Below are 16,974 nucleotides of genomic sequence, written 5' to 3'. Positions count from 1 at the left end.
AGTAAAGAGAGTTGATGCAATAGGAGCCTCCGTGTCTTGTTATAAAATTAAGGACGTCTGTAGCGCGATGTCAGTGGTAGATTCCATGGTTCATGCAGGAATAGCAGCCGCAGTGAGCAGAGTACTGGCAAAGATAGCTGCCAGCACCACTAAAAGCTCTGCATAGCATAAGCGCAGGAACCCAATGCCAGGCTTTAGTTGAGCATAGCAAAGTTGTAGGGCACTGATCGTTGCTATTGCAGTCTGGGGCCTTGGGAAGGGTCCAAGGCTGGCCATAGCAAACAAAATATAAAAAAAAAAAAAAAATCTAAACGCACTCCTCTTTCCAAATTTTGTATATACCCCAAAAATTAAATTGGCATTACTGCATGCTAATAAATAATATTTATCGCATACATACGACTTTTTTCACCCACCCTCCCCCCAAAATGCTAAAAAAATTAAAAATAAATCAAAAAGTTGTATGTATTCCATGTGCTGCCCGGGCCCACATTGCAGCCCGCAAAATACGGGCCCCAGTCATTCTGGCACCGCATCACGGATGTGGACCCATTCACTTGAATGAGTCCGCAAGGTCGGTGCGCAACAGAGGCAAAGAACCCCTTGGAAGCACTACTTTTTTGCGATGCGGAACGTCTGATGCGCATCGCAGACCCCATTCCAGCGAATGTGTCTGCATGCGGCGGTCGGAGCCTGTGCATTCCGGACCGCAATTTGTGGTCCGCAGCACAGGCCCGGCCGGCACACGATTAGGATAAGTTCACATCACCATTTTGTTTTCTGTTCACCTGATCAGCTGTCAGAAGAACAGAAAATGAAACCAGACAGCTCTTATTTTGAGCAACCGTTGCTTATTTTGCATGCAGTTCTGTCTGCGGAATGGTTTTGTTTTCCTCATTTTCATCCCACAAAGATGATTTGGTAAAATAAGTCATTAAAAATTAGAACTTGTCCCACAATAAAACAAGCCCTCATTCATATGGGTATGCTAATGGGAAAGTGGAATGTTTATGGCCATAAAAAAATTGCTGCCTCTGAGTTAAACTGAATAAAACATATCAGCTCCCCCTTGTGGTGGCAAGCGTCTGCGCCACTCATCTGTGACTGGATGTGGTATTACAGCTCAGCCTTTTTCCAAGTTTATGGTAAATATCCCTTTCATCTCTAGCAGAATCACACTACTATATTTTTATACGGTCAAAATCAAAGGTTGATAATCTGAGTAAAAAAAAATCTGCTCTCAGGTGTTTAAGGCAGTTTCACATGAGCGAGTCCATTGCGGGAATTGCGCTCCATGTGTGCACGCGATCCTCTTTCCAGGAGCACATGGCATTATCGTGATTTATAATTCAAAGCTGTCAATATGATTCTGTAGAAGTAAGGTCAAGCAGAGACGCACAGCATTATAAGTTAGTATAATTCTGTGTGTGCTCCTGCAAGTCCAAAACATATACGGAGCACGATTCCCGCAATGGACTCGCTTGTGTGAAACAGCCCTTAGGCCCCAGCGAGTTTTCCACGCTGGTGCAATGCGTGACCCATTTTAAGAGAGTCTGTGTACATGAGCATTTTTTTCATGCATCAGTTCTGTGTTGTGTGAAAAAACGCAGCCTGTTCTATATTCTGCATTTTTTACGCAGCCCTGGCCCCATAGAAGTGAATAGGGCTTCAGTGAAAAACGCATTGCATCCGGAAGTGCGAATGTAATGTGTTTTCCACTCATGGTTGCTAGGAGATGTTGTTTGTAAACCTTCAGTTATTTATCACACGCGTGAAAAACATATCAAGACGTATTGCACCCACGTGGAAAAAACTAAGCAACTGAACACAATCGCAGACAAAGCTGACTGAACTTGCTTGCAAAGTGATGTGAGTTTCACTGAACGCATCCAGACCTAATCCGCCACGCTCGTGTGAAAGGGGCCTTAGGGAGTCTTGCAGGCAATGCTGGCTGTGGAAAGGTATGCAAATTGCCTCTCCTCCAGAAGGAATAAACAGCCTGTAGCTGACACTTTCTTCTGGAGAAGAGCCAATTTCAACCCCTCATTAAACGCGCCCTAAAAGAGAGGGTGGCCAAAACTATAAATCCAGTTCTTAGATAAACTTTTGAGAATTTTCAAAATTAAAATTTTATTTAAAATTTACACTAAAAATTGTTTAAAAAAGTAAAAGTGCATTTACAGGTTCAATTGTAAAATATTTAAAAAAAAATTCACGCCACATCTATAGAGGGAACAATGCAAGTGATGAAGCCATAATGTATGCAGATGGTGCTGTGGCAGCCAAACTATTTACACCTTTGCAAAGAGTGTCAGGTCAAGATAAAGCCCCGGAGGTATGCTGGAAAATGACATTTTAATAGCCACCACAGGTAAAACTAAATGACCGGGTGTTTTTCCCCCCCACTAGTCTCCTCTTGCTTTTGCAGATGAAGTCTGACTTTGAAGGAAGATCCTTGCACTCATCATTCCCATAATTTTGGGCCAGTTTTGCAGCTTTAAGTTCCCTGTGGGGGGAAAATAAAACATTTATTACATTAAGATGACAGCAATGGGTGGCAAAATAGTTGTAGTTAGACATCTGAATCTGGTTGCTTCATACCTACAGATCTGCCCTATTGGGGGGGGGGGGGGGGGAATAAATCTGTTGCAACTCATGGTGATGTGAACCTACATAAAAAGTTGTCCCCCCCCCCCCCCCAATATCTCTAGAGTTCGCCAACAATCATTCTCCCACCTAGGATAAGAAAATCCTGACCACATGTTGATCACCCATTATTGTTCCATGGTCATTGGATTCCACACCCATATTTTCTAATATTGCAATTTTCGGAGATGGGAGCAGTTTCTAATTACCCAGTGGGAAAAGCAGTCCATAACTTTCATTTGGGTTACAGCTTTGGTATACACCCTCTTCCCCAGCATGGTGAGTGTGACAAACATGGGAATGAGTGAAGAATTGAACAGGTTTATCTGTATTCTGTAGCAGCCCCAATGGGTTTAATCACTCATTGACAAGTGTGTTGTACAGATGTAGCAGATTTCACTGATGACACCATGGAGAACATATACTAATAATATATACCCAAACTCATAAGTGGGACTGATGAACGGTTTCCATTCCATCTCCACAAAACTTGAGGAAAAGTATTACAAAACTCTCCACCAAGCTTATTCTCATCTTCTTCCAGAAGTACATACCCAAAGGCAGCGCCTATAAACCATTGTTCATATCGCAATACGGAATTCTACTGGCCAAGTCATTTTAACTCCACATACCTCTCCAGCATGGCAGTCTTAAATTTTTCTACATTAAGCTGTTTCTGGAGCTGGGCTGCTTTTCCAAAAGATCTTCTCAGGACGGGATGCTTAATTAGGGCTGCTGTCGAGGGTCTGGCTGCAGGATCAGGATGAATCAACGCCTGGAGGAGTATAGACAGTGAAAAGTATACAAATTATTATGAGAGCAGGCGCAGGGCTGGAATAAGGTTTGTTACAAAAAAATTTAAATATTATTGAAGTGGTCTAATCTCCTTGATATACACTTTCCAATGTGATGCTGTTGGACTCCAATGCAACATCCGTACCAATCCTTCCAACACCAACCATGTGGCAGAGGGGCCTTCTTGCTCCCTCAGGCACCAGGTATGATTGCCAAACCCAAGTGCTGCCTTGATGTCATTACAAGATACCAAGGTTTATGCAGTACTCTTGCCAAAATGTTTATGGTAATATTTCCTCATACCAAGAGGTGCAAAAAGATTTCCATCTGTCTTGCATAACATTTATCAAAGTGCCATACCTTAAGCAGGTCAAGAAAAGCAGGAGAGAGTGACTGAGGAATCTCTGGCAGGTTGCCTTTTCTGATATAGTGCCAACTATTATCATTACACGGAAGATGGCTGGTGCCAGCTGCCACAGTGATCGTGAGGCCAAGAGCAAAGAGGTCAGCCTTAGGTAGTTGGCTGTAATCCTGAAAGAAAGCAATTATATAAACGCCACGTTTGTACCAAGCCCCACATGTATAAAACCATCTGCACTGCATCCTGGCACTTAGGGCTGCAGATAGAGCTTCTACAGTACAGCGGGCCCTTAAAGGTGAAAACAATCATAATGATCTGATTTGCCATTGAAACATGCCACTTTCCAAAATGAAAGCTGTACAGAACTTTTGAACACTTTTAGAACTGCTTAAAGATCGCTTGAAACCCAACATTCTAAGCAGTCAAGGGGATTTTATCGTTCTGTAGAGCAGTGTTTCCCAACCAGTGTGCCTCCAGCTGTTGCAAAACTACAACTCCCAGCATGCCCAGACAGCCTTTGGCTGTGCGAGCATGCTGGGAGTTGTAGTTTTGTAACAGCTGGAGGCACACTGGTTGGGAAACACTGCTGTAGAGCCCTTTCATTCTGGATATCAGTGGTGGTCCATCACATTTTCACTGGTGTGACAATCAGGTTTACCCACCAAGTGACATGTAGCCCGACTTCCTACAGTGTCAAGATTGCAATGGGTCTAACATGCAAGCAGATATTCCTAAATCCTCCGTATAGCTCATCTACAGGGACCCATTTGCGATTTGTCCATCTGTATATTTGTGCCCCAAACTGCATTTAGGGTCACAACTAATACGTATAGCTGGCAGAATTTGGGGGGGGGGGGGGGGGGGTTTATTAGGCTTAGGTTAACAAGTCCTAATAGAAAACCACCTACACGAGGGATGTTGTATTATTTTTTTTCATCATCAAGTGCCTGCAGCATGCCCTCTAAAACTGAATTCATACTTACCAGCTCCACTCCGGTCCCCCATCTTTCAGTCCCAATGCTGTTTAAAAGCGGCTGGCCATGGTTGCATGCACTGCTCCAACCAATGACTGGCTGCAGTGGTAGTGTGGCCACAAGCAGCACATCACCGCTGCAGTGGTGCATGTGACCGTGCCCATGGACAGCCAGATATTAACAGCACGGGGACCGGAAGATAGAGAGTGATGCCAGCGTGGAAGACTGAAGCATGATGTGGGCACTTGATAAAAAAATTATTACTGAAAAAACCTTTTAAGGTAGGCAATACCAGCTTCCTTGGTGGCCTAGTGTGTTGGTAGGGATGAGCGAATCTACTTCGGATGACCAAGGTACCACTTGGAACCGAACCAGTTCGGTAAAAAGGTTTTCTAACAGTAGAAATCAATTTCTAAAGTTATTACCCGTAGTCTCGCAAGACTTCACGAAGAAATAACCTTGGCTCATCGGAGCCAATACATTCCAATACTGTACGGAGCGCTCGCCTTGTACAGTATTCTAACAATGTTTTATGCAAATCGACTTCGGATGTTTCGTCCAAAGTCGATTCGCTCATCCCTAGTTAGCACAAATATTGCTGATTGTCTAGGACAGGCGAGGAGGTAAACATGAGCATCTCGTGACCAAGGGTAGGAAAGGAGCCATCAGCATCTCTGATCGTTTAGGGCAGGAAAGGGATTAACAATACTGGAGTCTAGTGTTATTTACCCACCCCCAGAATTCCAGCCATCATCTTGTTTTGTCCCTGCACTGTTCAGATCAGAGCAGGGTAGGTACAGGGCACTCCAGGACTGCTTGGGCAGAACAAAGCAATGTGTCCATTTGCAGTAGAAGGAAACTTTTTCAAACAGATTTCACAAGCAATTAATGATCGAGAAGCAGAAAAATTACCGGCTGGGCACCAACTCCATTTGTTTTGAATTAGGAATACTTTTTTGTGCTTTTAATTTTTTTTTACAGTGAAAGAACCTGGGGCAGATTTATGAAACGGTCTAAAAAATAAATAAAGTTTGTTGCCCATAGCAACCTCTCCTTGAAACTTAAAGCTGTGCTGCGATTGGTTGAGCAACAGTTTTTCCTTTTAGACAGTTTCAGGTCTATGGGGAAATTTATCAAATAGTTCAATGCTGCAGTCACCTAGCAAAAGATTTGTACTTGCCTCCTGCAGGATCTCATTGGCTAGGAACCTGCTGTCTCCTTCCTCCACTTGTGGGTTTGTGATAGAAGTGACATGACCAAGGTCACCTGGAACCAAGATGAGAAGTACATAACACTAAAGTCCTAAATTCATGAGGGGCACCACATATGATACATAATGCTCACCAATCTTATACAGGATGCTGGTGGAGGCAATCTCATCTTCTCCATCACTGTCCTCCTGTCTCGATTCAGTCAGCTTCCGACAGATGAAGATATTACCTGGAACAAGAACAGCAGCCAGGTGTTACTCATAAAACAATGGAGGAGTAACAGGGATTGCCTTATATACGTGCCATTTGAAGAAGGCCTCTTGCACACAAAAGTATTTTTTTTCCCCATTCAGTTTTTTGCGTTCCGTATATGGAACCATTTCAATGGATCTGCAATAAAAACAGAAGGTACTCAGTATGCCTTCCGTTTCCGTATTTCCGGTCAAACATAGAACATGTCCTATTGTCCTCCTAACGGACAAGGATAGTACTGTTCTATTACGGGCCAGATGTTACATTCTGCAAAAAACGAAATGCACACGGATGTCATCTGTATTTTTTACGGACCGCAAAATACTGATAGACATACGGTAGTGTGCAAGAGGCCTAAAGCTACTTTCACACACTCGTTTGGTGCGGATCCGTCATGGATCTGCACAGACAGATCCGTTCAGATAATACAGCGGTCTGCATCCGTTCAGAACGGATCAGTTTGTATCATCTTTAACATATCCGTTTTGGCCAAGTCTTGAACACCATTGAAAGTCAATGGAGGACGGATCTGTTTTCTATTGTGTGTCAGAATGGATCAGTTCCGTCAGACGGTCACCAAAACGTTGCAAACAGCGTTTTGGTGTCCGCCTCCAGAGCGGAATGGAGACTGATCGGAGGCAAACTGATGCATTCTGAGTACATCCTTTTCCATTAAGAATGCATTAGGGCAAAACTGATCCGTTTTGGACCGCTTGTGAGAGCCCATGACAGATCTCACAAACGGGAAGCCAAACAGTCAGTGTGAAACTAGCCTTAGAAAAACATGACGCACCACACAGGTCATGTGTGGTATTGTACCTCAGCCCCTTTCACTTCAATGAAGCAGAGTTGCAATAGGAGGCCCAACCCCATGGGCCTGAGGGGCCCAAAGACCCTTGTGCTGCATAAGAAAACACCAGTATTATAGAAAGTGCTTGATGGTCAAGTTACACCTCTGGCTGGAGGGCAGGGTTTAGGTCAAGAATGTGGCATAGGGGAGTGCCGTTTTTTTTTTTTTGCCTCAGGCAGCATGAAGGCCATGTGCTTTCCTGCCCCTGGCCACAAAGCACCAAGGAAAGGAGGGCCAAGCTGAATGCTTGCACCAGGGCCCATGTGCCCATGCCCCTGAATGGTACCCACTTGGTTTGATGTCCATGTGCACCAGGCCTGAGCTGTGTATATACTTCAGCCCCATGGAAACTTGCAGAAGAATCGCCTTCAGTTCTTGCTCCATTACCAGCTGCCTGCTTTTCATGTTTTCCATGATCAGGTCCTGCAGGCTTCCACCTGATGCAAGCACATTATACTATTACATGCAATGCACATATGGAACAGAGGATTTTTAATACATTAGGGGGAAATTAAAAATGGTGCAATCGGGAACAATCAACCCAGCTCATTTTGTGGTCTCCTGGAAAATAAAAGCAGCTTAGAATCTGAACACATAAAATAAAAACTTGGAACATTGAAACATTAATGGGCAACAGATTGCATTGAATTTGAAGGAATTAAAATATATACTTTTGCAGACAGTAATTTTTTTATTGCCCCAAAACACTTGCTTGGTACCTTGAATAGCATAATCGTCAGAGCAGTTTCTGGCACCAGATAAGGCTAGCTTCACACTAGTGTTCAGAGATCTGGCAGACTGTTGACAGGTAACATCCTGCCAGAGCTCTCTGGATCGGCGTTGCCAGACACTACTTGAATGCCCGCCATTAACTATAATGGAGACCGGCGGAGATTTGGCCGCAACCCAGCAAATACGCAGAGAATAGGCCGGACAAATATCTTTGCATACAACAGTTTTAGTCTGGCCGATTCTTGGCATATTTGCCGGGTTGTGGCCGAATCTATGCTAGTGCCCATTATAATTAATAGGGCCGATGGGCATTCAGGTAGCGTCAAGCAATGCCGATCCAGAGAGCTCCGGCAGGCTTTTCCCTGCTGGAACATTCTGCCAAATCTCTCAGCGCTAGTGTAAAACTAGCCTCATCTGGTGCCAGAAACTGCTCTTTGAATAGGATACTATTGAATGTACCACAAGTTATATTTTGCACTTAGTAAAAAGAGATTGAGGCCAGAAGTGAACATATAACATTCTCCAAACTACATTTCCACTGCACCGATCCCCAGGGAGCAACCGCCTGGCGGAGTATACCATGACAACACTCCATCAGGGCCACTACTGCTCCCATCCTCTACATCGGAAAAGTAACATGCGCCCAGGATCAGACTACACAGGGTGTGTTTGTAGTCCAACTACAGAAACCTTTTGGTTTACATAGTAGCTGTATACACGAAACAGCGATTTTAAGGAATATTTGCTTATTACTTTGCAAGTGGGCATGGCTTTTTAAAATGTTGTAAAAAAATTCTAAATCAAGTTAAAAAGGTGGCATAGACTGGATAAAAGCAAGACAGAATTGATACAGTTAAAAGGGGCTGTCCGAGAGGATTAAAGATGTCAGACAAGCCCCACAATTACTTAAAATAAATTATGTTATGCTCACAAACCACAGTGGTGACCTGCTGGTATATGCCAGGTGATCATGTCAGCCATCACTATCCTGAGTAGTAGACCGAGGACAACGGTTGGATGCGGTGGTGACCAGCACATGACTACTGCTGCTTGTAAACGGCGATTATAACTTTATTCTAAGACATTATAGTACTTGTCTGAGATTCTTGCACCATCTGAGAAATTTGGCACAAATTACAGCAGCATAGACTCCTGGAAAACTCCCCCCCCCCCCCATGATAAATCATCTATACATTTCCTGTAAGCCATCAAGCCATAGTGAGGAGTCTCCCTGCACTTACCATTGCAGTATTCATTCTGTATGATCATGTGGTCATCTTCTGCCCAGGCAGAGTAATATCGCACAACATGTGGGTGATGGCCCAGTACAGCATGGGCATAGACTTCTCTTAATGCCAGCTGCCTGAATAGAAAAGTAGGCTTCAGTTCAGACTCCGTAACAGGACAATTACAAGCAAGCTGCTTCAGTCAACAGTTTAAGGTTTCTAAGCAATAGCAGTGCCAACATATGATGCCTTCATGCTCAAAAGCATTGCATCTAGAGACACCTTAGTAATATCACATGCTATACCTCCTTTTCTCATCCATATAGAGTCCCTAAGGAAAACACCCTATGGTTCCATATAAAAGCACAGAGGTCCCAATATACAGAGATATATACTCAAAGTCCACAACAGGCTACAGACACTATTACAATACCAGTAATTGAGCATTGTAAAGATTGATTTGACAATTACTTTGCCATTCGGTACCAACTGGTATGTCTCAGGTCTTCTAGTTCTGTCCATAGTTGCCTTCAAAATTCTGCAGTTTATCCTTGGAAACAGAACAGCATAGCTCCACACTGCTGTCATAAGCATTACCCAACAGTTTAGAGATTGTCAACTGGGTTCCTAAAATACACTCTTTGGCAAGAGGAAGTAGTAATGGAGGACTGAATTTAACTTTAGATGTGAACAAAGAAGAAATCATAACTAGAGTTGAGCGGACACCTGGATGTTCGGGTTCGACGGGTTCAGCCGAACTTCACCAAAAAGTTTGAGTCCCGAACCCCATTGAAGTCAATGGAGACCTGAACTTTTGAGCACTAAAATGGCTGTAAAAATGTCATGGAAATGGCTAGAGGGCTGCAAATTGCATCAAAATGTGGTTAAGAGCATAGCAAGTGCTCTGCAAACAAATGTGGATAGGGAAATGACTAAATACGTAAAAATAAAAAATTATCTTGATCTAGGAGGACAAGGTCCATATGGAGTAGGAGGTTGAGGTGGTGGAGGATGTGGCAGTGTAGGTGGAAGCGGCAGAGGAGGATAAGGAGATAGCCTACACTGCTTTTTGGTTTAAATTTATTTTTTCTTATTTTTATTAGGGTACACCCCAAAACATTGGGAAATAATGATAACCCCCTGTGATAACCCCCTTCAGTCGTGCTAAACACACGTTCAGACAATACCCCTTGGAGGTGCTGGCCTGCCCTGCAGCCAGTGTAAAGGGCAAGCTCAGGCCATGTGCCCAATTTGGAGACCCAGAAGTTGCAGGGGCTGACCCCTATCAGTTCGTGAAGGCGTGTGCACACTTACCGCCCCACCATGTCGCACATCCCTGTGGTGTTCATGATCCAATTTGATATCTGCTCTATCAACTTTCAATGTTTTTTTATGCACCTACCATGGTGATCACGGGTGGCGGGGAATCAGTTCCAGGCCGGAGAGGGAGCCCGAGAAAAAAATACCACATGCAAGGGAGGTCAATGGATTAAATTAAATGTAATCAAGCGGAAATGTGGGACAAAGTATTGAAGCATAAGCTTCAAAGTTAAGGAGGGGGCGCGCAGCAATTTCGCACTCCCGACTCAGGGAGGTAGTGACGATAAATAAACAATACAGGACTCTTAAGATGCCCGGTTATTGGAATGATTAATAATAAATTAGAGGGAAGGTCACTGTGGTATTTTTGATTTGGAAACATTTGCCAGGCGAGGCGCTGCTGCCGCTTTGTTGACTCTAGCTAACTTCTGCCCAATCGCACGTCCCTGTGACGTCCGCCATCCATTTGGATATCTTCTCTATCAACTTTTGATGTTCTTTTCTGAGCCTACCATGTTGATCATGGTTATCGTCGAATCAGGGTTCCACACCGGAGAGGGAGTGCGACACACAGACCACATCCAAGGGAGATAAATGGATTACATTTTTTTTGATCGAGCGGAAATATGGAAAAAAAAAATTTAAAGCGTAAAAGTGGGACAACTTTAAAAAGTTTAAAGGGACACTGACAGGCCCAATAACCATAATTAGCTGTACATATATATGCACAGGTCTTCTAATGTGCATTAAAAACATAAGTATCCCCCCTGTCCACATTATGAATACAGTTAACTCGCGTTTTATAACCTGAACTAATCGCTGTTCTTTCTGCCCAAGGGGCGGGGTTTCAGCTCCACTTGCGCCCAGCCAGCATCAGCCCAACCGCCGTTTTTGAAGCGCCGCCCAGCTCATCAATATTCACTTAGCTGGGCGGCTTCTGCAGTCCCGACCTTCCAAGATCCAGCGTATGCCCAATAGAAAGCTATGGGTGCCGGGCACATGCGCAGAAGCTGAAAGAGAGTCCGATGCCCATAACTTTCTATTGGGCATGCGCCGGATCTCGGAAGATCGGGGACTGCAGAAGCCGCCCAGCTAAGTGAATATTGATGAGCTGGGCGGCTCTTCAAAAACGGCGGTTGGGCTGATGCTGACTGGGCGCAAGAGAAGCTGAAACCCCGCCCCTTGGGCAGAAAGAACAGCGATTAGTTCAGGTTATAAAACGCGAGTTAACTGTATTCATAATGTGGACAGGGGGGATACTTATATGTTTTTAATGCACATTAGAAGACCTGTGCATACATATGTACAGCTAATTATGGTTATTGGGCCTGTCAGTGTCCCTTTAAGCATTGAATGAAAGGATGTGGCGCGCATCAATTAATGAAGAATCGAGCAGGGAAAAAATTTGGATCGAGCAGGGAAAAGTTAGAGGCGCAAATGTGGGACAACTTGTTAAAGTTTAAGCATTGAATGAAAGGAGGAGGTGGTGCTCATCAATTAAAGGGAGTCTGTCACCACATTTGACCATATTAGACAGATCCTATAGCGTTATATGTGCCACCCAGCAGTTAAAAACGGTACCTTTGTTGCATATAACAGAGTCTTCTTTCTGCCAAAAATGAACTTTGAAGATTGTGTAAACGAGCCCTCTCAAGTGCCCAGGGCGGTGTCTCAATCTTTCGAGCCCAAGACCGGACCTCCCTAACGGCTCATAACCCTGCCCTCCTTGTGCCTGTGCCCGCCCGTTTACTCCCCTCCCCTCTTCCATTGCGGCTGCGCGGACAAATTCGTAGCTGGCGCATGCGCAATGCGATGCCCGGTCCTGGCAGGGCATCGCAATACCTACTGCGCATGCGCCGGCTACGAATTTGTCCGCCCAGCCGCAATGGAAAAGGCGAGGGGAGGGGAGTAAACGGGCGGGCACAGGCACAAGGAGGGCAGGGTTATGAGGCGTTAGGGAGGTCCGGTCTTGGGCTCGAAAGATTGAGACACCGCCCTGGGCACTTGAGAGGGCTCGTTTACACAATCTTCAAAGTTCATTTTTGGCAGAAAGAAGACTCGGTTATATGCAACAAAGGTACCGTTTTTAACTGCTGGGTGGCACATGTAACGCTATAGGATCTGTCTAATATGGTCAAATGTGGTGACAGACTCCCTTTAAAGAAGAATTTCTGAAATTTTATTCCCCGTCATCTATGCAGAGCAGGATTTTTTTCACATCTAAGGGCTCTTTCACACTTGCATTCTTTTCTTCCGGCATAGAGTTCCGTCGTCGGGGCTCTATGCAGGAAGAATCCTGATCAGGATTATCCCCATGCATTCTGAATGGAGAGAAATCCGTTCAGGATGCATCAGGAAGTCTTCAGTTCCGGACCGGAACGTTTTTTGGCCGGAGAAAATACCGCAGCATGCTGCGCTTTTTGCTCCGGCCAAAAATCCTGAACACTTGCCGCAAGGCCGGATCCGGAATGAATGCCCATTGAAAGGCATTGATCCGGATCCGGCCTTAAGCTAAACGTCGTTTCGGCGCATTGCCGGATCCGACGTTTAGCTTTTTCTGAATGGTTACCATGGCTGCCGGGACGCTAAAGTCCTGGCAGCCATGGTAAAGTGTAGTGGGGAGCGGTATACTTACAGTCCGTGCGGCTCTCGGGGCGCTCCAGAGTGACGTCAGGGCGCCCCACGTGCATGGATGACGTGATCGCATGGCATGTCATCCATGCGCATGGGGCGCTCTGACGTAATTCTGGAGCCGCACGGACTGTAAGTATACCGCTCCTCCGCTCCCCACTACTACTATGGCAACCAGGACTTTAATAGCGTCCTGGCTGCCATAGTAACACTGAACGCATTTTGAAGACGGATCCGTCTTCAAATGCTTTCAGTTCACTTGCGTTTTTTCCGGATCCGGCGTGTAATTCCGGCAAGTGGAGTACACACAAGGTTGATTTAGGAGGTGGAGTTCCATACGGAGTAGTATTTTGAGGAGGTGGTGGAAGCGGCAGTGGAGGACGAGGTAGCCAACACTGGTTTTTGGTTTTTATTTTTTATTAGGGTACACTCCAAAAGAGTGTGAACTATCCAAAATACAAGAATGAGCAATTTCCCTGCAGTATAACAATGGCTGGTTAAGGCTGTTATACGTGTCTATTCTGCACAAGGTACAGACAAGTCCTGTGGGATCAATGCCTGGTTCTTTTTAATGAAAGTGAGCTTGTCCACATTGGCTGTGGACAGGCGGCTGCGCTTGTCTGTGATGACGCCCCCTGCCGTGGTAAACACACGTTCAGATAATACACCTCCAAGGCGTAAAGCGCAAGCTCAGGCCATGTGCCTAATTTAGAGACCCAGAAGTTGAAGGGGGCAGACCCGTCATTCAGTACTGCGCCAACATGTTGGTGAAATGCTGCCTCCTGCTAAGATGTTCCATATCAGCTGGTGGTGTTGGTTGTTGTGGCGTGCTGACAAAGATTTTCCACATTTTGGCCATGCTAACCCTGCCTTCTGAGGTGCTGGCGGTGCCCCAGCTGTTGTCGACCTCTTCCTCCTCCTTGTGCTTCCACTGTGCCCCCGCTGTCAGGTGGGAATGCCACCAGCAGCGCATCTACCAGCATGCGCTTGTACTCGCACATCTTTCGATCATGCTCCAGTGAGGGAATTAAGAACGGTACGTTGTCCTTGTAACGGGGATCCAGCAGCGTGGCCACCCAGTAATCAGCACAAGTTAGAATGTGGGCAATTCAGTGGTCGTTGCGGAAACACTGCAGCATGTAATCGCTTAGGGCTGTTTCACACGAGCGGATGCAGTGCGTGACATCCGCTCCGTGAATGACAGCCAAGACCCGCTGCGGACTGCAGAGGCACGGAGCATTAACATGATTGATAATGCTCCGTGCCTCTCTGTGATCTCTTTACTACGAAATCAGTGACAACTTTATCTCACTGTGATTTCGTAGTAAAGAGATCACAGAGAGGCACGGAGCATTATCAGTCATGTTACTGCTCCGTGCTTCTGCTGTCCGCATTGGGTCTTTGAGGTCATTCACGGAGCGGATGTCACGCACGGCATCCGCTCGTGTGAAACAGACCTTAAATGCTTGTTGATTGGCTGCTCTGCAGCCTTTCAAAAAAGCACCAAGAAAGCGACGAACACCGAACTTTTACTAAAATGTTCGGGTTCAAAATAATCGTACAGTTCGGGTTCGCTCAACCCTAATCATAACCAAAAGAGATGTCAAGCAGATGTATTAGAAGTTATACCATCTTGGACATTAGGGGCATGTCGTCTCAATGTTTAAGATAAGACAACCCCCTATAACTTCATGCAATTTGCAGTTTCCTTTTAAGAGGTAAATCCAAATTAGCGATACAGGACAAGTTTGATGATTATTGTGTGTCATATTACTCACTCATCCATGGATCCTGCTAGTGGCTTCTTTGAGCGCTTTATGGCGTAGATGCAACCATCCAGTCTCTTTACACACTTGTAAACTGCTCCAAACTCTCCTGCCCCGATTCTCTCAATCTCCAGGAATTCTGTCTTGTAGCGGGATACCATGTTTGTTTCACGTAGCACAAACCTCTAAGGGAGAAGACATTTGGGAAACTGTCAGCGGCACACCTTGGTAGCAGCCATGTGTATAGGCCAAGAGGACTCAAAAACCATTTACATATACCCCCATTAGATAATTTGGAGTTATTGGGAGGGGGGGGGGGGGGTCCTTATTTCTTGTAGCAGAGACAAGGAGTGTCCCCTCTGGAGGACCAGTCCTGCATTACACACAACCTCCTCTTATGAATAGTCACTGTGTAATACTTCATATCTTTTGTGGTGGGGCTGTAGGGAAACTCAACACTTAGTACCTGAAGTCTCCACAGATGGATTACTAGGGATACTAACATAAGGATAAGTTGTGATCAGCCTAATGCCAAGGAACTGTCCAAAGCAGAGAACACATTTTTTCATGATACACACCTTTGAAGGAAGTCCTGAAATTTCCCTCTCTCTGTATTTTAATGGTGGATCAGTACTGAAAAGAAAGACGGATCAAAACATTAGAGCAATATCAATACCTATCTATATCCCCTACTATACCACTAGAGGGCAGCAAACAAATTTAATGTACTCTATGACCAACATAGGGGTTTGCCAACTATTCTTAAAATAGGTATCACAGCTACACCTGGGCCCAAGAGCACCATCATTTTACTGAATCCTGTTCCAGGTGTGGGGATTGTGAAGTTTAAGGTGCCAAATAATTGATGCTTGTCCTGTAAGTGAAAGAGGGAGTGCAATATTATTAGGATGCCAGTTCCCTAGACAAGAGAAACTTTTTCACCAGGACCCATGAGACTTTAGCTACACTACTCAGCTGAATCTCCTTTTTCAATGCTAATCCTGTCACGAAAAACCATAACTGACTTGGGAGCACTACAAGTACCAAATTTTCAAGGATATTTGTCACCTGCATTGTTCTGCCTTCCTCTTCCCATTTGAGTTAAGCTGCATTCGATGATATGTTTCTGGGGTGAAAGGGTTAATGTTGACCAGTGCAGGGTCTTCTAGATCAGCACCTGTGCCAGCTGCAAATCTTAATAGTCGCTGCCCCCTACAGGGTACCCATGCACCAGGTGATGGGAGGTTCTTGTACAGCAAACTCTGCAGGAAGAAAAAAATAAAATAAAATGGTTTCAAGTGGTCAGAGCAGTGGTCTTCAACCTGTCGCCCTCAAGAGGTTTTCCTGACAGCCTTCATTGGTATGCTGGCAATTGTAGTTGAAAATAATGCATTAACAGTCTATTAGCAAGTTGTGGAAGTTAATTTCACAATGAACATTTACATAAAATTAGATACATTCCCCTTGCCCTCTATAAGAGGTGGGACATGTCTCCTCTATACCTTTGGAGTGTATGGAGTATCGCAAAGTTTCAGTTTCTTCCATGTGCTGTAATGGAGGGGGGTCCCAGGACATTCTTCCTCAGCATAGAGCTTGGCAGGAGGGGAGCAATCACTGTCAGGACTGGCTTCCTGGAAAGGGGAGGGCGCTCTCTCATTTCTCTGGGGAGTGACTGGGTAGGGGCTCTTATGGGTCCTCCACATCAGGTTGTCATCAGTCTCATCTGAATGTGGAAAATCTTTCATGTTCTCATTGCTTATGCTGTCCTCTTCCTCACCACTGGAGAAGTCAAGCTTCTGCACAATTCCAGATTCCCGTGATACTGTGCACATCATCGGACCTGAGGGCGACAGGTATAGGGGGTCATACTTATGCCACAGTTTCAGTGCAAAGAAAGGGCAGATACTACAATACTGAACATAAACATGTATGCATCTCTAAACTGAGACGTAAAGACCAACAACCCTTGCAACACACATAGTACACTACAGAAATGTATTTTAAGCCTCATCCAATACTCCTCAGCCCCCTCATGACCTCTTTGTGACACTTGCTTAAAGTCCCTTCCTACACAGATAGTGCTTCTAGTGATGCTCCCTCAGTGGCCCACCCACATAGTAGGATATCCCCCCTCCCTATAAGATAGTGGACCACCCAAACAGTAAGATATCCATACCTTCCCTAGTGGCCCACTCACACAGTAGGCTATC

General features: G+C 45.1%; 1 protein-coding gene across 1 annotated transcript; it reads right to left on the bottom strand.

Moving 5' to 3' along the window:
* Window positions 1-2,355: 2,355 nt before the first annotated feature.
* Window positions 2,356-16,596, bottom strand: WEE2 (WEE2 oocyte meiosis inhibiting kinase). Its single transcript, XM_044272395.1, has 11 exons — window positions 16,267-16,596; window positions 15,833-16,026; window positions 15,343-15,397; window positions 14,777-14,949; window positions 9,063-9,184; window positions 7,380-7,526; window positions 6,121-6,216; window positions 5,957-6,042; window positions 3,802-3,972; window positions 3,279-3,421; window positions 2,356-2,506 (listed from the first exon to the last, which is right to left on the bottom strand). Exons 1-11 carry the CDS (start codon window positions 16,594-16,596, stop codon window positions 2,356-2,358), a joined length of 1,668 nt encoding a protein of 555 aa, XP_044128330.1.
* Between the last annotated feature and the right edge of the window lie 378 nt (window positions 16,597-16,974).

Source organism: Bufo gargarizans, chromosome 11, assembly GCF_014858855.1.
Source record: "Bufo gargarizans isolate SCDJY-AF-19 chromosome 11, ASM1485885v1, whole genome shotgun sequence".
NCBI classification, from domain to species: domain Eukaryota; kingdom Metazoa; phylum Chordata; class Amphibia; order Anura; family Bufonidae; genus Bufo; species Bufo gargarizans.
This window is presented reverse-complemented; position numbering and strand designations above follow the sequence as displayed.